Source organism: Malaclemys terrapin, chromosome 14, assembly GCF_027887155.1.
Source record: "Malaclemys terrapin pileata isolate rMalTer1 chromosome 14, rMalTer1.hap1, whole genome shotgun sequence".
In the NCBI taxonomy this organism is placed as follows: domain Eukaryota; kingdom Metazoa; phylum Chordata; order Testudines; family Emydidae; genus Malaclemys; species Malaclemys terrapin.
In genome coordinates, this window is record NC_071518.1 from 25,762,864 (window position 1) to 25,786,697 (window position 23,834).

At 44.2% G+C, this 23,834-nt stretch overlaps 1 protein-coding gene across 1 annotated transcript in view; it reads left to right on the plus strand.

Moving 5' to 3' along the window:
- The window catches only part of LONP2 (lon peptidase 2, peroxisomal), a 94,452-nt gene that overhangs the window by 57,754 nt on the left and 12,864 nt on the right, over positions 1-23,834 (plus strand). The window contains exon 12 of the mRNA XM_054048931.1: positions 19,584-19,726. Within this exon, the coding sequence (XP_053904906.1) occupies positions 19,584-19,726 (143 nt within the window). The remainder of the gene's footprint in view (positions 1-19,583; positions 19,727-23,834) is intronic.

Below are 23,834 nucleotides of genomic sequence, written 5' to 3' on the forward strand. Positions count from 1 at the left end.
GGTATTGCATCATACATGATATGAATTGCATCATGTTATTCCTAGAAGTCATGGATGATGCCATCATAATGAAGCTTACATCACTCTGCTGAACAAATTTCCCTATATCAGCTCTAGAAATCATACAGTGTCGTGCTCTTATTTGTCAGTGTTTGATTTTGCAAAGGGACACATTTCTGTTTAGACAAAGTGAGCAGAGATGCCTCGTACTTGTGTGAACAGTGCAGATAACTTCTGTTATGTTTGTGGTGAAGTGACTTTTGCATCACAAAAGCGCAGTATAACCACTATGGTTAAGAAAGCCTATCACCTTTATTTTGGCTGCAAAATTGGAGATCAGGACAAGAGGTGGGCCCCACACATATGCTGCAACACTTGTGCAACAAATCTTCGCCAGTGGTTGAACAGGAAAAGGAAATCTATGCCTTTTGCAGTGTCAATGATTTCGAGAGAGCCAACAGCTCATGCCAGCAAGTGTTACTTCTGCATGGTGCCTCCAGTTGGGAAAGGTGTGTCAAAGAAGAAAAAGTGGACTGTGCATTATCCAAACATTCCATCAGCTATCCGCCCAGTACCTCACGGAGAAGGACTGCCGGTTCCTGATGTACCAGAATCATTCTCACTTGAGTCAGACGAGGAAGAGGATGAAACTTCTGGTCCTGAACCATCAATGTCACAGGACCCACATTTTCTCCCATCCTCCTCCTCTGAACCACACCTCATAACACAAGGTGAACTGAATGACCTTGTCAGGGATTTGGAACTACCCAAGAGTAAGGCAGAGCTGTTGGGCTCCAGACTACAGCAGTGGAATCTCCTGGCAGATGATGTTAGGGTTTCCATGTTCCGTGACTGTCAAAAGGATCTTGTCCCATTCTTCTTCATGGAAGGTGATCTTGTAGCCTGCAACAACATCGAAGGTGTGATGGCAGCCCTCAACATCGTTCACGATCCAGATGAGTGGAGACTGTTCATTGATTCATCGAAGACGAGTTTTAAAGCTGTTTTACTGCATAATGGCAATGTTTTGCCATCAATTCCAGTTGGTCATGCAGTCCATATGAAGGAAACCTATGACAACATGAAACAACTTTTGAGGTACATAAACTATGACCAACATCAGTGGCAGCTTTGTGGCGATTTGAAGTTTGTTGTTCTCTTGCTTGGTCTGCAGACTGGATACATAAAGTAGTGCTGTTTCCTCTGCGAATGGGATAGTCGTGCAAGAGATTCCCACTACATCAAGAAAGATTGGCCACTCCGACAGTCATTGGAGCCTGGGAGGAAAAGTGTTCAGCATCCACCACTTGTTGAATCAAGGAAAAAACGGTTACTCACCTTTGTAACTGTTGTTCTTCGAGATGTGTTGCTCATATCCATTCCAATTAGGTGTGCGCGGGCCGCATGCACCATCGTCGGAGAAAGTTTCTACCCTAGCAACACCCGGTGGGTCGGCTGTGGAGCCCCCTGGAGTGGCGCCTTCATGGCGCTGGATATGTACCCAGCCGACCCAGCGCTCCCTCAGTTCCTTCTTGCCGGCTACTCCGACAGTGGGGACGGGGGGCGAGTTTGGAATGGATATGAGCAACACATCTCGAAGAACAACAGTTACAAAGGTGAGTAACCTTTTTTTCTTCTTTGAGTGCTTGCTCATATCGATTCCAGTTAGGTGACTACCAAGCCTTACCTAGGCGGTGGGGTCGGAGCGAGACATCGCTGTGTGCAAAACCGCTGATCCGAATGCAGCATCAACTCTGGACTGCTGTACCAGTGCATAGTGAGCGGCGAAGGTGTGGACTGATGACCAAACTGCAGCTCTACAAATGTCTTGGATCGGGACTTGAGCCAGGAAGGCAGTCGAGGAGGCTTGAGCCCTCGTAGAGTGGGCGGTGAGGCGCGGCGTCGGGGCACCGGCCAGGTCGTAGCAAGCATGAATGCAGGACGTGATCCACGAGGAGAGACGTTGTGAGGAGACCGGTAAGCCTTTCATCCGGTCGGCCACTGCAACGAAGAGTTGTTGTCTTCCTAAACGGCTTTGTACGCTCAATATAGAAAGCCAGGGCCCTGCGTACGTCCAAGGAATGCATACGCTTGGTGGCGTGCGGCTTAGGATGGAAGACTGGGAGAAATATATCCTGGTTCACATGAAAAGGTGAAACTACCTTGGGAAGAAAGGCAGGGTGGGGGTGAAGTTGCACCTTGTCTTATGGAAAACTGTGTATGGAGGCTCGGACGTAAGCGCCCTGATTTCAGAAACCCGCCTTGCTGAAGTGATGGCTACCAGGAAGGCTGTCTTCCAAGATAGGTACAGGAGTGAGCGGGTAGCCAATGGCTCTAACGGGGGCCCTGTGAGCTTGCAGAGAACCAGGTTAAGATCCCACGCCGGAACGGGTTGGCATTGTTCTGGGTACGTCCGGTCTAAGCCCTTGAGGAATCTAACGACCACCGGGTTAGAGAAGACCGAAGAAGCGAGTTCTCCTGGGTGGAACGCCTATATAGCAGCCAGGTGAACCCTGATTGAAGATATCGCCAAGCCCTGCTGTTTCAGGGATAGGAGATATTCGAGTATAAAGGGAATTGACGCCAGCAAGAGGGGCGTAGCCCGCTGCATGCACCAACAGGAGAACTGTTTCCACTTGGCTAAGTAAGTGGTCCGTGTAGAGGGCTTTCTACTTCCCAGCAGAAACTGTTGCACGGGATGTGAGCATTGTAGCTCTGTCCGATTTAGCCATGGAGCATCCACGCTGTGAGGTGGAGCAATTGCAAGTTGGGGTGACAGAGTTGGCCGTGGTCCTGAGAGATCAGTCTGGGCACAAGGGAAGCGTGATCGGAGTTTGAACCAATAGCTCCAGAAGTGTGGTGTACCAGTGCTGTCTTGGCCAAGCTGGAGTGACTAGAATGAGATGTGCCTCGTCTCTGCGTAGCTTGAGCAGTACCATGTGGACCAGTGGGAATGGAGGAAAAGCGTGAAACAGCTGGTCTTTCCACGTCAGAAGGAAAGCATCCGAAAGGGAGCCCGGAGATCGCCCTTGTAAGGAGCAGAACACGTGGCACTTCCTGTTGGCTCGAGATGCGAACAGGTCGACCTGGGGAAATCCCCACCTCTGGAAGATGGAATAGATGATGTCTGGGCTATCGACCACTCGTGCGTCTGGAAGGATCTGCTGAGACGGTCCGCTAGAGTGTCCTGGACTCCAGGGAGGAACGATGCCATGAGATGTATCGAGTGGGCAATGCAGAACTCCCACAGGCGAATGGCCTCTTGGCGTAGGAGAGACGACCGGGCTCCTCCTTGCTTGTTGATGTAGAACATGGCCGTGGTGGTGTCTGTGAGGACTGACACGCAACGGCCGTGCAGGAGACCGAGAAATGCCTGACAGGCTAGATGCACGGCCATCAGCTCTCGAACATTGATTTGCAGAGCTAGCTGGGATGCGGTCCACAGGCCCTGGGTGTGGTGCTCTCCGAGGTGAGCGCCCCAACCGAGAGATGAAGCGTCCGTGACCAGGCGCAGGGAGGGTTGTGGGGCGTGAAACCATTCCTGCACCAACCGCCTTGTGATCCAGTCAGCAGGTGAGAGAGGTCAGGACCGAGTTCGGTACCGTGACCACCATGTTCTAGTTGTCCCGATAAGGACGGTACACCGACGATACCCAGGCCTGAAGTGGGTGAAGCCGAAGTCTGGCATGCCCAGTTACGTAAGTGCAAGAGGCCGTGTGTCCCAACAGGCTGAGGCACGTCCTTATTGTGGTAATTGGGAAGACCTGGATCCCTCGGATGATGCCTGTGAAGGTGTGAAACCGATTGTCTGGTAGAAGAACTCGGGCGAGTCTGGAGTCTAAGACTGCCCCGATAAACTCTGATCTCTGGGTTGTTTCCAGAGTGGACTTTTCTTTGTTGAGTAGAATGCCTAACTCGTGGAATGTTTGCAGTATTATCTGGACGTGAGCTTGAGCTTGCTCCCTGGTGCGGCCGCGCACCAGCCAGTCGTCTAGATACGGGAACACCCGTATCCTTTGTCTACGAAGGTATGTTGCCACGACAGCCATACATTTGGTGAACACTCTCGGAGCCGCGGACAAGCCGAAGGGAAGGACAGCAAATTGGTAGTGCACTTTGTTTACTACAAATTGAAGGAAGCGCCTGTGTGGGGGGGTAAATTACTATATGAAAATATGCGTCCTTCATGTCGAGGGTGGCGAACCAGTCTCCAGGGAAGGGATGATGTTCCCCAAGGAGACCATGCGGAACTTCAACTTTACTATGAATTTGTTGAGTCTGCATAAGTCTAAAATGGGACGTAGACCCCCTTTTGCTTTGGGGATCAGGAAGTAGCGAGAGTAGAACCCCCTGCCCCTTAACTCTGGGGGAACCTCCTCTATGGCCCCCATGGAGAGGAGGCCAAAAACCTCCTGTGTAAGGAGATGCTCGTGAGAAGGGTCCCTGAAGAGGGACGGGGAGGGAGGGTCGGAGGGGGGGAACAAAGAAAACTGGAGAGCGTATCCCCTCTCCACCGTGCGAAGGACCCAGCGGTCCGAGGTTATAATGGACCAAGCACAGTGGAAACGGGAGAGGCGATCCCGAAAGGAGGGAGATGGATCCTGGGTAGTGGCTGGGGCGCCATCCTCAAGTGCACCTTCAAAAGTTTTTTGTCTAGGACCTGAAGGTGGCCTAAGCGGGCCCTGGTTCTGACCGGGTTGAGGGCCGGTCGACCTTCGTCTACCACCTAGTCCCCGCCTTCTGGCAAAGTTTTGTCTCGGACGAGGTGGGGGAGGGTAGAACCTTTGCGGCTGGGGCCTAAAGGGTCTGCGCTGGGGCCCTGGGACATGCATCCCCAGGGAGCGCATGATGGTTCTCGAATCCTTGAGGCTCTGCAATCGAGAGTCCGTCTTGTCCGAGAATAACCCTTGGCCCTCGAACGGTAGATCCTGCAGGGTCTGCTGCAGTTCTGGCGGTAAGCCCGAAACCTGGAGCCGGGAGACGCATCGCATAGCTATGCCAGATGCTAGTGTCCTAGTGGCCAAGTCCGCTATGTCCAGGGAGGCTTGTAAGGAGGTCCTAGCCACCTTCTTACCTTCCTCCACTAAGGCCCTGAACTCCTCCCTTGAGTCCTGGGGAACCAACTCTTTGAATTTACCCATGGAGTTCCATGAGTTGTAACTGTAGTGGCTCAAGAGCGCCTGTTGGTTCACGGCTCTGAGCTGCAGACCCCCCGCTGAGTACACCTTACGCCCGAACAAATCGAAGCGTTTAGTGTCCTTCGATTTGGGCGCTGCCGCTGCTGGCCATGACGCTCTCTTGCGTTCACCGAGGACACGACTAGTGAACACGGTGGAGGGTGCGTGTATAAGTATTCATGGTCCTTGGAGGGGATGAAGTACTTTCTCTCTACCCCTCTGGCAGTGGGTGGAATGGAGGGAAGGGTTTGCCATATGATAGTGGCATTAGCCTGAATTGTACGAATCAGTGGTAATGCCACCCGGGATGGGGCATCAGCTGACAGGATGCTCACCACCGGGTCCTGCACCTCTACTATCTCCTCCGCCTGGAGGTCCATGTTACGTGCCACCCTACGTAATAGGTCTTGGTGGGCCCGAAGATCTATTGGGGGCAGGCCTGAGGCTGTTGTGCCCGCCACCGCCTCATCCGGGGAAGATGAGGAGGATGCCTCCGGGGGCAAGGGGTCCAAATGAGGGTCCGGTTCTAAGGGTCCCTGAAGCGGAAGATCTCCTGCCCCGGGGTCTAGGGTCTGAGGTGGTGTAGGCACGGGAGCCTCCATGCCCCTGGGGGAGGACGGGAGATGGTGGCCTCCGGGACTCTGGGCTCGGATTGTGCCAAGCGAGAGGCCGATGGTGGAGCCCCTTGCGCCTGGTGATACGCCCACGGGGTGCAGAAAGACCAATGCGTAGTGGGGTCCTCTGCCCCCTCCTGCCAGTGACCCAAGTCAGCGGCAGTCTGACCCCGGGGAGGGTATGCTGATCGTGAAGCCCCGTCGGATGAGCAAGACGCTGATCTCGAGGGCCAGGGTGGTGCCGAAAGCAGCTGCATCGGCTCGGTCCGGTACAGTGCCGATCGGTGCCGGTCCGTAGGCGAGCAGTCCCTGCGCAGTGCCGGTGAGCGGTACCGTGATCGAGATCAGTGCCGCTGGCCATGTTGGTGCCGAGATCCGGATCTGGACCGAGATGAAGACGACCACCTGTAGACGTGGTGCCAGGAGCGGCCCTTGAACTGGAGCGGCACTTGTACCGGTGCTGAGAACTACGTCTAGATTCCGACCGGTACCGGTGGTCCTGATGGTGCTGAGACGTCGATCGGTGCCGTGAAGAAGACCTAGGCCGTGAGTATGACCAGTGCCGGGGTGAAAGTCGGCGCCAGGACTGCGAGCGGTGCCGGGACCTGCTCCGAGACCTGGAGCGGTGCCGCAAGTCCACACTCGGAGATGGCGGGCATACCAGGGCAAGCTTGCCCCTGGATTGCACAGTCCGAAGAGCGGGTGGTGCCGCGGGTTGAGACGGCACTGGCTCCGTGAGAGCGATGAGGTCTCTTCGCCATCACAAAGGTCTCCGGAGTAGACGGAAGATAGGGCTCCACCACGGACTGAGGCGGTGAGCCAGTCCGCACCGGACTCAACGGTGTAGAAGATATTTGCATCTTCTGGCGCTCTAGAGGCGGACGCGGCTCTACCACTGGTACCGGGGGAGCCGGTGCTTGTAGGAGAGCGGCCTCCTGTGTCTTGCGGGGTCTCTTACGTCCCGGAGACAGGGAACGGCGCCGAGGCGCTTGTGGCGGACTCGGTGGCGAGGGAGGACGGTGCCGTGAGGCCTTATCCGCGTCTGCTCGCGGTGTAGTACCGGTAGGTGCTGCCGGGGCGCTGCGCACCAAGGCGCTCGGTGCTGGAACTTGGCGCCCCGAGGGAGGATCTGGGCTAAGTGCCGCCTCCATGAGGAGCTGCTTGAGTCTAAAGTCCCACTCCTTTTTAGTCCTGGGTTTGAAAGCCTTACAGATTTTGCACTTATCTGTCTGGTGGGACTCTCCTAAACACTTCAGACACGAGTCGTGCGGATCTCCCGTTGGCATAGGCTTAGCACAGGACGCGCACAGCTTAAAGCCAGGAGCCTTGGGCATGAGCCCGGCTATGCGCCGGGGGAAAAGGGGGATGAAATAGCCCCCTTAACTTCCGCTAACTATTTACAACTATTTAAAATAATGAACTATTAACAATCTAAGAATATTCTACAACTATAACTACAACTATCTATAAGAATTACAGGATAAGCTAGGGAGAGTGGAGAACAGCTATGCCGCGCTCCACAGTTCCAACGACCGTCGGGGCGGTAAGAAGGAACTGAGGGAGCGCTGGGTTGGCTGGGGTATATATCCAGCGCCATGAAGGCGCCACTCCAGGGGGCTCCACAGCCGACCCACCGGGTGTTGCTAGGGTAGAAAATTTCTCCGACGATCGTGCATGCGGCGCGCGCACACCTAATTGGAATCGATATGAGCAAGCACTCGAAGAAGAAGATTTTGTTACCACCCTTACACATCAAGCTGGGTCTGATGAAGAACTTTGTCAAGGCCATTGACAAAACACAAGCAGCTTTCAAGTACCTCCGTGGAAAATTTCCAAGGTTAAGTGAAGCTAAGATAAAGGAAGGTGTCTTTGTTGGTCCTCAGATTCGTGAACTTCTTCGAGAAGATGCATTTGACCATGCACTGCGTGTCAAGGAAAAGACAGCATGGAAAGCCTTCCAGTTAGTGGCAATAAATTTTCTCGGAAACAACAAGGCAGACAACTACAGGTTGTTGGTGGAAAACCTCCTCAAGGCATACAAAACCTTGGTTGCAACATGTCACTAAAGATCCATTTTTTGCACACTCATCTAGATTTTTTTCCACCGAACTGCGGAGCAGTGAGCGACGAGCACGGCGAGCGATTTCATCAGGGCATTGCAACAATGGAGAAATGCTATCAGGGCAAACGTTATCACCCCACCCCCAGTTATCAGCTCCTTTTGGCATTCACACTCCATACAGTTTTCACACCAGAGACCTGCTTGGGATAAAAATAAAAAGTTTATTTAATAGAAAAACCACAGATTCAAAGATGAAATAGTAGGGGGAGAGCAAACATATATAAATTACAAAGAAAATAAACATAACCTCAGGCTTTACAGTTACAATTTTCTATATATGCGCACACACCTTCACAATCATAACCTGTATACATATCTCATAATGACTAGTAAGTTCATTGCATTTACAGACATTCATAAAAGATTTTACTTAATATATTCTTAGAGTTAAATAACACAGTATGCGATCAGTTGCTTTAACTGCTTATTTCTGGGGGGATTAAACCTTCTGTCCTCCCTTGGGGTGTCTAGACCCTGATTATCACAGTTTCTAATGAAACAGTTAAAAGCTAGCTTAATAACCTAACTTCTGATATTATGAATTATTTACTGTTAGTTTGCAGAAGAAAAAAAGAGTTGTATTAGAAAGTTGAAGTAATCCAGTAAGGGAGTTATTTACAGTGTAAAATTAGTGCTGGACTTGCAACTCCTGCCAGCTAGAAAAGTAATTGCAAGCTATATGCTTCAAAACAGAGTGAAACAGCTAGTATTTTTGGTTGACACACTATTTGGCACAGACCCAAAAGCACTGAGCTGTGAACGGTTGTCTTTGTGTTTGTGGGGTCTAAAGTGGCAGCAGGCAAACAGAGAATAATGGAAAGGAGTCTAGAGGGCAGGTGGGACTTAAAGTTAATCTTTGCTAATCTAGAGTCATTTACAGAATGGTGCACTCATCTTTAAAATATGGGGTTTATTTTGTACTATTAATGTATTTATACCCAGCTGTATTTTCTGAAGCATATGTCATCAATTTAAAAATATATATTATCTGTATTTTTGTTTTGAGTTTTCATTCAGGTTGTCAAGTGAACATACATTTCCTTAACATCAGTTAAACAAAATAATACAAGCTCTTTTGAGAAGAGTATTATATTTGAACATTAGTAGGAACATTGGCAATTGTATAATAAAGTCCTTACTATATTATGTTTTAAATTTTGCTCCTAGCCGGAGTTTGGGTTTTTTGGTATGGTAATGATTCAATCTGGTTTTACTTAATTAATGATACTTTTAATGAGTACGCAGTGCACCATCATTACTATTGTCACCTAGCAAATTATTTTAAACTACTAATTGAATTTTCTGTGTCAAAAAAACATACTGTTGCCAATATATCTGTAAGGGGCTACATTTCTGAGGTGGTGGTAAGCCTCCATGAGACTCCAAGAAAGGGCTAAAAACATGTGGCTTTCTTAATCTGGTTGTTAAATGTTTGGGGTCACAAACATGGTTGTTTTTGTAGTGTGTATGGGAACTTAGAACACTTTGGCAAACATCCCTTTGCTTGCAAAAAGTGGTGAGGGCTTCTGTTTTATATCCCGTCCCAAAAAACCAGCACTGCAAGCAGCACAGGGCCTCCTTACTCATTCAGTCTGATAAGAGTAAATCCCAAAGTGGTATAGCTGCAGGCCCTTGTAAGTTTTGAATAAAGTTGCACTGTGGTTAATATACTTAAGGAATCTTAGAAAAATGTAATGCTTGGTTTGCTTCCCAAATCTCTTGGGGTCCCCTCCCCCCCATATAGGCCAAGTTGCCCAGATGCTGTCCAAAAAGTTGGTTGTGGGAACAAACTATTTGTCATTTAATGTTTCATTTTATCAATACTTTCTTGCATGACATCAAAATCAAAAAATGTGTTGGGGTGTTATATAAAGCATGATACCAAGACCATAATATCCTTAAACGGATAATTGTAAAACAAATTTAAATATTTTATTGATTCTGAGCCACTTTCTGCTATCAGATGTTCATGTCCAACTTTTAAAAATATTGTAACCTGAGGCCTCATCCTGCAACCAATCCTTACTCATATGAACATACTCCCATTGAAGTTAATTGAACCATAATCTTTTGAGAAATGTCTAAGGCCCTGATCCTGCAAATGTTTACACGCGTGCTTAACTTTAAGACAGCAGAACTACTCACATGCTTAAAGTTAAGCATATGTGTGTTTGCAAGATGGAATAGTAATTGTGTGAGTTTGAAAGGAAAAAAGTACATTTGTGGAATGACACCTGAATATATAGTTCTTAAGCTTTAGAGTAAAATGCTGGAAAAAAGAAAATTCTGCATTAGATAACTTAGGCTGTCTGTCAGGTCCAGATGTCACCCACTAGAAGATTGCTTTAGCAGGAATAGTTTATGATCCAAATTCTGTTCTGTTATTCCATTGAAAATCTGAAGTTGTAGCACCACTGATATCACAGGAGTTGCTCTGGGTCTGTACTGGTGTAACTCAGAGAAGAATTTAGGCCTTCATCTTTGCAACAGGTAAGCTTAAGAAAAAGTACTTCTGTGGGGTATTCCTGGAAACCCCACCGGACTGAAAAGAGAAGGAGAAAAAAGCAATGAATGACAGTATGGGGTCTCAAAGCCTGCACTTGTAAAGAAGAGGAAATGGTGTTTACATATTTGTTTAGTTTGAAGCTTGTTTTTACAGAGTGAGCATTGATTAATGAAGAGAATTAGTTTTTAGAATAATTATATATTTTTATTTTATTTGCACTACAAACTAGTGCCTAGAGTCCTCAACTGAAATTGAGGCTCGATGGTGCTAGGCACTGTACATGCATGTATTGTGAGGCGGTCCCTCTCCCAAAGATCTTACATTTTTAAATAGGCAAAAAGCAAGAGACAAGGCTATGTAGTTGCCCCAGGTCACACAGGATGTCTGTGACATTCTCAGGAATTGAACCCAGGCGTCCTGAGTCTGAGTCAAGTGCTGCAACCCTTTCAGTCCTGTAATACCTGCATGATAATTTTACAACAGAGAACTTCATTCCACGGGATCATTAATCCAGCACCCTTCATGGGTGCTTAAATTCACCCATTAATTTGGGACGGAGGGAGGAGTGTGGAAATAAAACAGCTCTGCTAGCTATAGCCAAAAACGCTTTTCTGTGCGCGAATTGGTCAGTACAAAAACATCAGCAAGCACATATTGAATGAGTTAGGACCACAGGGGGAAAATTGTGGAGCAGTTCACTTTCCTGAACCTAAATTTCTCTTGAAGTTTTTCTAATACTCCCTCATCAATTTCTTGAGGATAATTGAATATTTTGGGTAAAGACTAAACTTGTATAATAGCTGCATGGCAATCCAATAATAGCAATGTTTGTTTTGTTAAATTAATCTCTTGTGCCTTATCTGTGTACAGTAAAATACTGCCTGTGGAATGGCATTATGAAACACACTGGTGCTAAACAGCTTTCCCACAAAATTCTCCTTAGGTTGAGGAAGATAAGAACCACCACTGTCGTCTAATTCACCCTGCCACCTATAAAGCAGTTCTGTGCATTTCCTTCTTAATTTGGAGGCATGTAGGGAATACTAGGTCTGTGGTCTCTCATACTGTGGGGCTCTTGCAGGTAAATACTGTACATTAGTTAAGGAGAAGAGAATGTTGCCTTTTTCCCCTTCTTGCATTTAAGGACAAAAACCCTTTGTTTTTATGCTGATTTTTAAAAAAAAAAAATTTGTCCTCCTTTTGTAGCCATGCACTAAAGCAGTGCATGATACATTAAATATTGTTTAAATTTTATTTTCAAGTTTTCTATTTCGCTTCTGGTCAACAGACATAATCAGAACTCTCTGTTTGTGAAACAATCTGGTTAGCTGATGTTAACCAAATTTGTTGCGTGGAAACCAGTATTTATCAGAAGACAGACATTTATTGATACAGCATGAGCAAACTGTACAGAACTTCTGCTTATTCACTTTCATTGTATTCCTAAAAAAAAAAAAGCTGCAGTCTTGAAAATTGAACTCCTTGTCAGTCCTTTTATTCTTATGGGACTGTTTAATATTAAACTAAAAGTATATACTGTCATCTGTATGCAACAATTTTAAATAAGTTTCTGTACATTAAAACTCTTAATTGGCTGTGTGTAGCACTATATTTCCTAGTTAAGGAGGTATTGTAAAAGGAAGGATTTATAATTGGGGGTCAGATATTAAACTTGAGCTGTTCAGAATCATAAACAATTTTTTTTTCTTTCTTGGCTGGCTTTGGAAGAGCAACTCTAGTTTCATTTGTGAGTATCTCTGAATCTAAAACAGGCTACCTCTTCTGTTTGAGCTTGTTCTAAATTGTTAAAATACTTAAATATTACAATTCTTATTTTTGAAGTAATGTCATGATAATAGAACAGAAAATTTAGTTCCCAGCATAAAGTATGACGTTCCTGTCATGGCTTTGGCACATCAGTCACGTACATCCTTTTATTTTATGTATTTATGTGGTTATTTTTATTCCTTTAACTTCAGGCTAAATTTGAACAGACTAGATTCTATCCCTACCTCTCCTTTTCCCCTCCCAAAACCCCCGTCTAATTATTTTTGAAGATTTGAGTTTATTCTTTACCATTGAATCTAATAATTTTAAATAGTTCCTGAATAATTGTTTCTAGACAGTTAGGTAGATCAGTGAGAGAAGACCAACTACCCAGACCTAACGAAGAGCTCTGTGGAATTTAAAAGCTTGTTTCTTTCACCAGCAGAAGTTGGTCTAATAACAAATATTACCTCACATGCCTTGCCTCTTTCATATCCTGGGGCCAACGTGTCTACAAAAACACTGCAAATAATAATTAGGTAGAGTGTCATGTAACCTACATCATGATTTATGGCTGTGCCTTTATGTGCACATGTATATGTTTATAATTAATGCAAAACTGATTATTTGGTACTTATTGGATTCCCCGTATTCAGCACCCACTTGTGTTAAGACATTGAAGCAAGAAAGTGTGATCTTTGGAGTAAAAAAAATTAGTGTTGGTTATAATTAGGCTTTGGAACATTTAGCTTAAATTTACTAATACATAAGAAAAGGTCAGAGTTGAAGTTAATTGTGTAGAAGATGGGGAAGTCTTGAGTGCCTTACGTTATTGTTACAGAATATAGAAGAGGGCTTACTCAATTAGGTTATTTAAACACAAAGAAAACAAAGCTTATTTTTTAATAAGGCATATGGCCTTAGCAATTAACTACTGATTCGTTTACAAGAAGCCTCTGTGTATGCTTCAGTTGTATACGGAGAACTAGGTAGAGTAAAAGCAGGCAGAAATACTCATGTGGAAATCATATATTTGCTTGGGGGGGGGAAATCTTTGACTAAAATATCTTGATTTAGGACAAAAACAAGCTGCGCTTATGCTCCCTGAATATTTAGTCTCTTTAAAAAAAAAATCCAACATTATACATCTGCTTAAAAATAATTAACAGCTTGTCCGTGTCTTGAAGGCACAGAGTTGATAGCACTAATCTTCCACTGTCGTTTCCAGCCAAGTTGCTAGAGAAATACACAGTGGTTGCTTCTTTGGATATGTCTACACTACAAGCTATGGGTGTGATTCCCAGCTTGTGTACGCATACTCTCACTAGCTTTCATTGAGCTAGCATGAGTATAAATAGTAGTGTAGCTGGGGTTCCATGGACAGTGGCAGCAGTGAGTGCGTACCCACCAGTTTCAGGCAGGTTTATACTCAGCACTGTTAAGCTGTTCCACCACTGCTTGTGCTACCACAGCACACTACTATTTATACTTGTGCTAGCTTGATGAGAACTAGTGTGAGTATGTGAATGCGAGCTGGGAATCACACTCCTAGCTCGTAGTTGTGCCTTAGTTCTGCCTTGCTAAAATTGATGCAGACTCACGTACGTTGCTAGTGTAGAGAGGCTTAGGGGTCAGAATCATAACATTTGGGCCATGCTTCTGCTGTTGTTATTGCTTCTACTCTTTTCATAGCCATTCTACCCCATTGTGCTTTCCTTTGCATACCGCCTCAGCAGAAATCCCAGTCCAACATATGATGTAAAGCATGAACCACTGGAGGGTCACCAGTCTGAGGAGGTGTCTTGAAGTAATTAATGGTTGTATGTTGAATGTGAAAAGTCTGTTGGGATAATTAGAAGTTTCTTCAGTGTCAACACATGTGAACTGAGGTTGGCGTGAATGTTAACGGTGATTTAACAAGCGACTTCCTTGATTTTTAGCGTTTGCATTGTTTTTCATAAGGGGGTACCTGAGAGTGCTAATAAAAAGGCAGTTATTAATGTGCCTTATAAAATGTAGACTTAGTGTCTTATTCTATTCCACACTGATACATGGGTTTCCTTTATGAAAGAGGACAACTCTCAGTGCTGAATTAAATAGATTAATTCAGGTATACCTGTACCCCGATATAACACGACCTGATATAACATGAATTTGGATATAACGCGGTAAAGCAGCGCTCCACGGGGGCGGGGCTGCGCGCTCCGACGGATCAAAGCAAGTTCGATATAACGCGGTTTCACCTATAACGTGGTAAGATTTTTTTTTTGGCACCCAAGGACAGCCTTATATTGGGGTAGAGGTGTATTTGAAAGTGTTGGTCTGGAAAGGACTATTCATAGGTATCGTTGATTAATAGTCATAGAAATTATGAACCTCCACTAGAGTGGGAGGAAAGTAGATCCCTCATACTGAATGTAAGAACACTCCACTTGAATTGGAGAGAAAGAAGTTTCAAAGAAAAGAAGCTATGTGAAGTATTCTTCTCTTGAAGGAGCAGCAGAAGTTTATTTCCTAAAATAGTGTGGTGGGGAGAGGGAAGTTTTGGAATCTTTTACATCATGTGGTAATAAGGAATTACCTCTGTAAATAAGTTTTTAGATTTTATTAGCTTGTTCCTAGATAGTTTATTCTTAGATCTTTGGGGTAGCACCATCATCATTATGCATATGTGTACAGTGCCTAGCACAATAGGGGCCACAGGGCATCTAGGCACTACCCCTATAGACACAAATAAAAACGTTCACCAACACTGCCATGGATATTTCCAGTATGTTGCATAATGCTCTAAAGGGAATGGTAATCAGTCTTCTGCATCTGGATCAAACTGCACAGGCAACTGAGCCCTTATTTACATTATCTTCTTCAGTACACTATCACTTGTGTGCCAGGAAACATGGAGGCTGAGCGCAAATAAAGTACAAATGGCACTTGCTATGTTTAAAGTCTTTGGCTTATTCAGGCAGGCAGTAGTATGTAAAAAATTATACACACAGAAATAGTCTAAGTTAAGAGCTTTGAAGCTATTTGTCAAAGGTACTGAGACTGAGTCACCTTGTAACCCTCTTGCCTTCAGCAGCGGGAGACTTGCTTATGATTAACTGGGTGTCAGCTGCCTGATGCCACCAGTCTGTTAGCCACCCAGGCACTCTCCTCTGGGTAGTGCCAGCCCTAGTATTGCCTTGCAGGTTAAGAATAGGCTACTGACCCCTTTGAAGCGCTGCCTTGTAGCGTCCAGCCCCTTATCCACAGAATTCTTACCGAAATACCAGGTCTGCTGTCACATCAGTGTACTGTGATTCAGTTCAGGATCAATAACTTGTTACCATAGCACTGAGATGTATTTATATTGAAAACAATAAGTTTATTATCCAAGAGATAATGAATAAGGATAATGGAAACAAAAAGGTAACCAATGAAACAAAATCATAACATGTTCTAGAGATTAAACAGGCTAAACCTCCCGTTTAAAGAAGTTTCTCTCACCCCAAATATCTTCTGCAATATTTGCAACCAAGGCTGGTTCAGATCTTATTTTCATGAATGTCAACATGCTGCCCGTCTACTTTGTAAGTGCTGGATAAGGGCGTGTCTTCCTTGTCTCCTCCTCATATCCAACAGAGATACAGGTGAATAAGTATCCCCTGTCTGACAGGAAACTTGTTTCTTCTGCTGTGATACAGAATCATATTTTCAGTATACATACATAACTACTTTTGTAATCTGTACATACATTTCAGAACAATAAGAATGACCAGTGGCCTTGGCTTTCAAATAAAACATCACATCACATTCGTTGGTGAAACAAAATGTACACACTAGAATCAGGATATCCTTGTAATGCTCTTGCCAGTTGTCAATGAGGAGTTCTTTACGTCACAAGTCTGCAAAGAATTATACATTCAAAATAGTCTAGGACCAGGTTAAGAGAGCTTTGAAGCTATCTATCAAGGTATTTTATACGGCCACCATTGTGTCTGAGCAGTTCTTAATCTTCACCCATGTGAGGTAGAGAAAAGTACTATTATCCCCATTTTACGTATGTGGAACTCAGGCACAGAGAGACAAAGTGACTTACCTTGGATCACACAGGAAGCCTGCAGATAGAGCAGGGAATTGAAGCCAGGTTGCCTGAATCTCAAGCTAGTACCCAAATCCCTGGATTAGCCTCTTTTGTGGCCCTCGGGTATTTTGTTTAAAAGGGAATGTCTACACAAGTGCTACAGTAGCACTGTTGCAGGGTAGACGCTGCAGTGACAGAAGGGACTTTTCTGTTGCTATAGTAAATCCACACCTTAGAGAGACGATAGTTAGGTCAACAGAAAAATTCTTCTGTTAATCTAGCTACATCTAGAGAGGGGATTAAGTCAACCTAAATATGTTGCCTGGGTCTTGAATTTTTTCACAGCCCCGGGTGATGTAATGTAACTAGGTTGACCTAAGTTTTAGGTATACAGCAGGCCTAAGGGTCAGGCTAGTTGGATGGCATAGCCTGAGTATAAGCAACACACAAATATGTCTATAAGAGCTTATCTGGAAGTGATTTATCTTTGCTTAGGAATTTCATTATGGTAATGTTAATTTTTGGGACACCTGGGAGAGAGACACCACATCCAACAAAAGAATAGAGGCGCTCCTTTTAGTAGTACAGTATCCCAATGCAGGGATAACCTTTCAAGACAAAGCAACTCCACCAAGTCATGGTCTCATTGAAATCATTTGGAGTTTTTCTTATTGACTTCAGTTTTGCTCAGTGTGAACCCAGCTAGCCACCGTACAAACTAGGGAAGTCAGTTTTGTGCATAGAGTTCTAAGTGGCCTCAAGCAGCCATCTAAGAGAGAATCTGAAGAAATTAGAGTATTCTTTGAGAGCATATGGGTTGCAGCAAAAAAGATGAGTTTTATTGGACTGGGTTGATGCATCCCTCTGAGTGCCTATAATGTGAAATCCAGCATGTCAGGATCTGATGAGCCCCAGTGAGACATGTTTGCATTCCACACAGGCGGCTTTATCCTTTATACGTACTGCATGTAGCAGGCTTCCCATTCTCTGCCACCCCAATTGACAGCCATCAGTGATTGATGGGACACACTCCTTGGAAGACAGGAATGGAATCTGTTGATTGAGGTGGGGGAAGAGGAAAGTAGAGCTGCTGAACAGCAAACTTCATTGTCCTTGTTTGATATTACAGGGGTATAGATTAACTTTTTATTTGGGCAGGGGGTGCGCTGGAGTGTTTAAAAAAAGGTATTGAATATCACTTTAATCAGTAGTTTTGTACCATAACTATAAAAGTGGATAGATTTCCAGTGAGATAACTAGCTTCTTTTCTGCGCTTAGTGTTTGTTTATTAATGGAATCCTCAAGTCCCCTACCTGTCTACACCAGAGCTTCTCAAAGTGGTGGTCCGTGGACCGGTGCCGTTCCGCGAGCCATCGGCTGCTGGTCCACGGCGAGTTTCCTCATAAGAGCGTCGAATAGGATAATAATGTGGCACTGGTCCCTGGCACATTGGGGAAAAAAAATTGCCAGTCCCCCACATCAGATAGCTTGAGAAGCACTGGTCTACACCCATGTATTACTAAACTAGATTGAACACAAAAGCAAGATAGTCGTAGCTAATTGCAGGCATATAGCAAAACAATGTCTGATACAGGCATAGTCCAAGTACTGTTTGTGACGTTGTGCTGTCTATGGTTTTATAAAAATATGATAATTGAATATAATGTAACTGGGATATGCTTCATGCAAAAGGTCTCTTGTAAGGTATCATTACAAAGCTTATAATCTACTGAGTGTGATCATCCTATTTGTATAAATGTACCACTCTTGTATCTGAAACTAGAAATATGAAATATAACTCTGAGGGCCTATTGTAATTATGCAAAGAGTGGGCCATTAATGGTGGTTTGGAATCTTGATGACTCCCATTAACCAGGACCATTGTCTGCAGGTGTCTGTGTTTTACCTGTGAGTCTCCCTGTATATGTGTGTGCTGGCAAGTGGGTAATGAAGTCTTGCAGTGACATGTGATCATGTCACCTGAACTGGAATCCATCTTTAACCTGGTGCTTTTCCGGGGGGTGGGGGAGAACCCAGAGGGACAAAGGGTTCCCGCCTTATGCAAAAGATATATAAAGGGGTGGAAGAGAACAAAGGGAGGAGCCATCATGAAGAATCCCCTAGCTACCACCTGAGCTTAAACAAGAGCTGTACCAGGGGAAAGAATTGTGCCCAGGCCTGGAAGGTGTCCAGTTTGAGGAAAAAAACTTACTGAAGCATCTCTAAGGGTGAGATTATCTGTATTTAGTTTGATTAGACATAGATTTGTGCATTTTATTTTGCTTGGTGACTGACTTTGTTCTGTCTGTTACTACTTGGAACCACTTAAATCCTACTTTCTGTATTTAATAAAATCACTTGTTCCTTATTAATTAACTCAGAGTACGTATTAATACCTGGGGGAGCAAACAACTGTGCATATCTCTCTATCAGTGTTATAGAGGGTGAACAATTTATGAATTTACCCTGCATAAGCTTTATACAGGGTAAAACTGATTTATTTGGGTTTAGACCCCATTGGGAGTTGGGCATCTGAGTGCTAAAGACAAGCACACTTCTGTGAGCTGTTTTCAGGTAAACCTGCAGCTTTGGAACAAGTAATTCAGACCCTGGGTCTTTGTTGGAGCAGATGGGATTGTCTGGCTCAGCAAGACAGGGTGCTGGAGTCCTGAGCTGTCAGGGAAAACAGGAATAGAAGTAGTCTTGGCACATCAGTTGGCAGCTCCCAACGGGGTTTCTGTGATCCAACCCGTCACACTGTTGCTTCATTTTATAGAACTTATTCTGAGTGTTGCCAATTAAATATTCAAGTCCTTGGCCCCTTTCAAAGAGTGCAATACTAACAAAAGACATAACTATAAGCATGTTATTGCCACATAATCGTACATTAGCTATGATCAGACTTTACAAACATCATGCATACATGTATCTGAGGGAGAATATAAACCACAAAACAAACTTTGTTCATTTTGTTCTGTGGATGCAATAACTAAATGGCTTACTATTTTAAACAACCTAGTTTTAAGAAAGAATTTGTAGGTCAACATTACTCCGTCTCTCCCATCCTCATCTCTGAGTTAACATTATCCCTTCTAAGCTACTAAAATAACTCTGATGTTTAAACATAAATTGGAGAGCACATAATCTTGTCTTGAATATTTTCTTATCTGATAAGTGGATATTTTTGAAAGACTTAAATGTTTTAGGTTGTTTATAAACTTCTTTTAATTATCCTGATCTTTTGAGTCTTTGTTTTCTTCTGGGGTAATAAAGAATTTTATCTGTGTGTTAAGAAATACTGTTATAAACCCTAAGTGAGATTTTCTTTTCTTAGACTGCAGAGAGCATGTCACAGAAGATGCAAAAACAGAATCCATCAGTGACTCACCCGACCTGGCTCTGCCACCTGAAATGCCAATATTAATTGATTTCCATGCCTTAAAAGATATCCTGGGGCCACCTATGTATGAAATGGAGGTAAGTCTTTAATTTTTCTTTGTCTGGCAGCTTCTTACTTTTCACTTAAAATATTTTCGTTCATAGTGATTAGTAGTTCCATCGCTGGTGACTGATTTTGTTTAGGATGTGGGTTTTCTTCTTTTTTAATGTATTTTTGATATAACTGTTTCTCCTCCTTTCATGACCCTTGTCCCTAAGCACCTTTTCATCTGGACTGCATCCAACAAGATTGAATTTCTTTAGGTGAAAAAAATAAACAAGTATACGTGTATGGTAGTGTGTAATAGTCCTAAGAGATGACTACATGTTAGCTAAGATCTCTGCAGTTAATAATGTGTTGTTTTTGTGAGAGTTTATACATTTGTCTTGGGCAAAAAGCCAAAAGCCGAACCCAGGAAATCGGTCTCCTAAACAGAGGCCCTAACAGCTAAGCCCGAATCCTAATAAAAATCAGTCAGACTTTTTAGGTATATAAAACCAGCCACTTCACTTCATACCACTTGCTACCAAAAATTTTGTTTTGTGACTCTACAGCCCCATCCCAACTTTAGTCTCCCATGCCCTGTCACCCAAAGGGCATGCCTCCAGTCCTCCTGTTACCTCCTTTCCGCATGTGGTACTTGTTCTCTGTTATACTACACAGCTAGCATTCCTCAAGGTAGACTCCCTATCTTGAGATTCTCCTTTGGCTACTTGCACTACAGTTATTCTCTGCCTCACCCTGGATCCAGGTTAACTTACTGAGCAGCAAATGGTGGCTGCAGTACTCCATAAATCAGCATCTTGTACCACAGGAGAGTAAAACAGTTGCTGCTGCAGAGTGCCATGTTTGTTTCCTTAATTCTGGAGAAGGGAGCAATGAACCAGTAAGGAATACAAGTGAACAGGAAACTAATGGGATGTGAAATGCTTGCTTCTAGTAGCTTGTCCCTGAAGTTCCCTCTCACTGCGATGGGAGGGCCAGACTGTGAAGGGATTTGGAGGAGAAAAAGGCAGCTGGGGATGCATGGGCTGGGGAGGAAAATGAGTTAATTGTTTGGGATCGAGCTGAGGGGGTGCAGAGCGTAAACCTGTCAGGGATGAAGAGATTGGTGGTCATGGAGGGAAAGGGAAATGAGGAGACTGGGAACAATGGGATTGATTGTGTCAGAAAGGGATGATGAAAAAGTGATTGATGGTAGCAGGGAAAGCTGAGAATTTGGGGGAAGGGAGGAGGACTCAAAGTGAAATGTTGGGCAATAATGTAAATTTATATCTGTCTTTGGTGGGATAAGCTCACATTAGCAATTTTGGCCTCTGCACTTGCACATTGGGAGGTAGGAAGTACAGAAACTTGCTTGTCAAATCAAAATCATTTGCCTTTCAGCAGTCTCCATCCTTACATTTCAGTCCCACAGAAACATCCATGCCAATCCCAACAATAGAATTTGGGCAGATGACAATTTGAGAGAGAGTTTGCTTTAAGATCATGCCTTTTAAATCTCTTGCCTAGTGTTGATATGACTGTGTTTAATTGCAAGTGGCCATCAAATTATTTGTATTGTCTACAGCTTTTACAGGAATTGCTTGTGCTGTCTTTCCTTGTAGCCCGTTGCTTTTGGAAACAAGAAATGAGTGAAATACAGGAAGGGTCTTTCAAGTAAAGATTATTTTATATCATCTTCTCAATTATACAGATTTCCTTTGACCACTGAAAATTTGGTCGTAAGGGTAGGATCTGAAGGGATCACCTGAGTATTACTTGAATTTTTAATGCTTTAACTGCAGATTTGTCGAAAGCTATTACAGTGACCCACGGATTTAAATATTTAAGGGATTCAAAGCCTAGGCAAAGCTCTGATCTATACAAATGGTGATCATGGACTGGACAAGACTACTCTGTTGCTAGTGGAGATTTCATAGTCCTAAAAATTTGGGGATAAAACTAAATTATGGCTTTAAATATGGCAGTGTCAACAAGGACTCTCTCTGCATATCCCAACAAAAGTTCACATACATACACAGCTACACACCAGTTTCCCGTCAAGAAGAAGAGTGGTTCTTGAATCCTTTCAAAACGGTTGCATTTCTTTGTATTCATTCAGGTTACAGACAAAACAAAAGATCCCAGCATTTTGATTTATGACTTTCATCAGTTCTCTCAGTTTGGAAACAGTTCTAGAAGAGGTTATTCAACTGGGAACAGGCGTGCACCTCTTTGTGTACTGTTTTTGCTAATTTGTCACATTTCCCCAAATATTTTAATTGTTCTGAAGCTCTTCAGGGATAAATATTACAAGTCAAATTTTTAAACCTCATTCCTAATTCTACATGTACAAATATGCAAGTGCCACTATTTGCATGTAAACATTTTTGACATACTTGGAAGTTAGGGGTCCAAACCAAATGGCATATATAGCAATAGAGGTGAAGCCAGGTAAAGCCTCTAAGCACCTGGAAATTTCTCTCTCTCTCATCTATTACTTGTACTATGTATTACTAGGAAATTTATCCCTGAGCAATCCATCAGTTACTGTTTCCATAACTAACTGTTGGTAGGCATAACCTAAGGGTAATCCGCTTCCAGGAAAACACATAGTGTTGGCTGGTAGTTATATAAGTATCTTGTGGTACATAAATATTGCATGGGTTCCAGAATATTTCAAAACACTTTGGTTCATGTGAATTTTGTGTGTGTTTAATTCCAAAGATGATCCTGTGACTCTTTTCTAATGAATTTCCTCACATTCTCTTTCTAATGAACTTCCTCATATGGCCAAGTGATTCTCTTTCTAATGAAAAGTGTAGCCCTCATCCCAAAGAAGGCTGGGTTCCATTTGTTTTTCTTTTTTGCAGCCTGCACAGAGTCTCATTTCTCTTTATATCAATCTTTTGAGAGCTTCACCTCTGACCTGCATTCTGCCATATATAATTAGCTGAAATCAAGACACAATGAAGGTGATTGTCATGTCAGTACTTAGTTGTAGTGTATCAAGCAAGGAGGAATTGAACACTTAAAGTGATTGGACTGATTTGCCTTCCCCAAGGGTAAATACCTTCGATTGAGACCTTTTTAATAAATTAACCCTATAATTTTATGCTGAGCTCTCCCAATAGAAAGGGACAGAGGGCTAAATCTTCAGAAAGACTTAGTGTTGGACATAGGTGCCCCAGGTGCCACTGAGATCCTCAAAACCCTTGTTCAGCTGCTGCTTAACTCTGTAGCCACCTAAAGTTTCCAGGCACCTGATTTCGACCATTAAAGTCCCTTAGGTGCCTAGGGTTATGCCAATGAGCAGGTGCACAGCTGCTTCAGTCTGGGCATCCAGGCACTTATCTCATGCCTAAGCCCCCGCAGGATCCTCCAATGGCATTGCCACACGTCTCACCTCTGGGGCTCGATTTGGTAGGCATGTTCAGGGGCTGCCTAAACTCCCACAAAACAGCCCAAGAGATGTTTGGGGATGAGGGGAAGGGTGAGGAGAAGGTCTCTTGAGATATGGGAGACCTGGATTCAATTCCCCCCTCTATCTGATGTAGAGAGGGCATTTGAACTTGGGTTTCCCACCTTTTAGGTGATTGCCCTACCCGCTGGACTTTATTCATTCTCTTTCTGTTGCCCAATGGCTATTTAATTATTTTTACACAGTGGAACAGCTTCAACAGATTGAGAAACCCACACCAGAATCTCTCTTATCCCAGTGACTAGGTCACTCACCTAACACAGATGAGTTGCCTAACCATTGGGCTAAAGGTTGTAATGGAGACTGCTGCCTTCTCTTCTCTCCTTGTGTTTCATGCAAAAAAAAAAAAATAAAAAACCAAAGAAGCTTTTTGGTGTGTAACTCCAGGAGATGGTTCACATCTGAGAATCCCAAGTAGCGATAGGCCTGTATTTTGGAGCAGAGCTTCCTCAGAGCTCAGGGCATAGGATGCACCATTGCCTGTTGGCTAGTGTAGGGCCTGTAGCCCTGCTCAGCTGGCTTGCTTTTGTGGAGCTCGTTCTTAGGCACCTGACTCCCCCCATGTGTTGTATAGGGAGTCTAAGTGCTTAACTTGGCGCCATGGATTCCATTGGATGGTGAGGCATGTAAGGGTTAGGTCTGCAGTGTCTAAGTCCCTTTGTGGGTATAGCCCTCTGTTCATA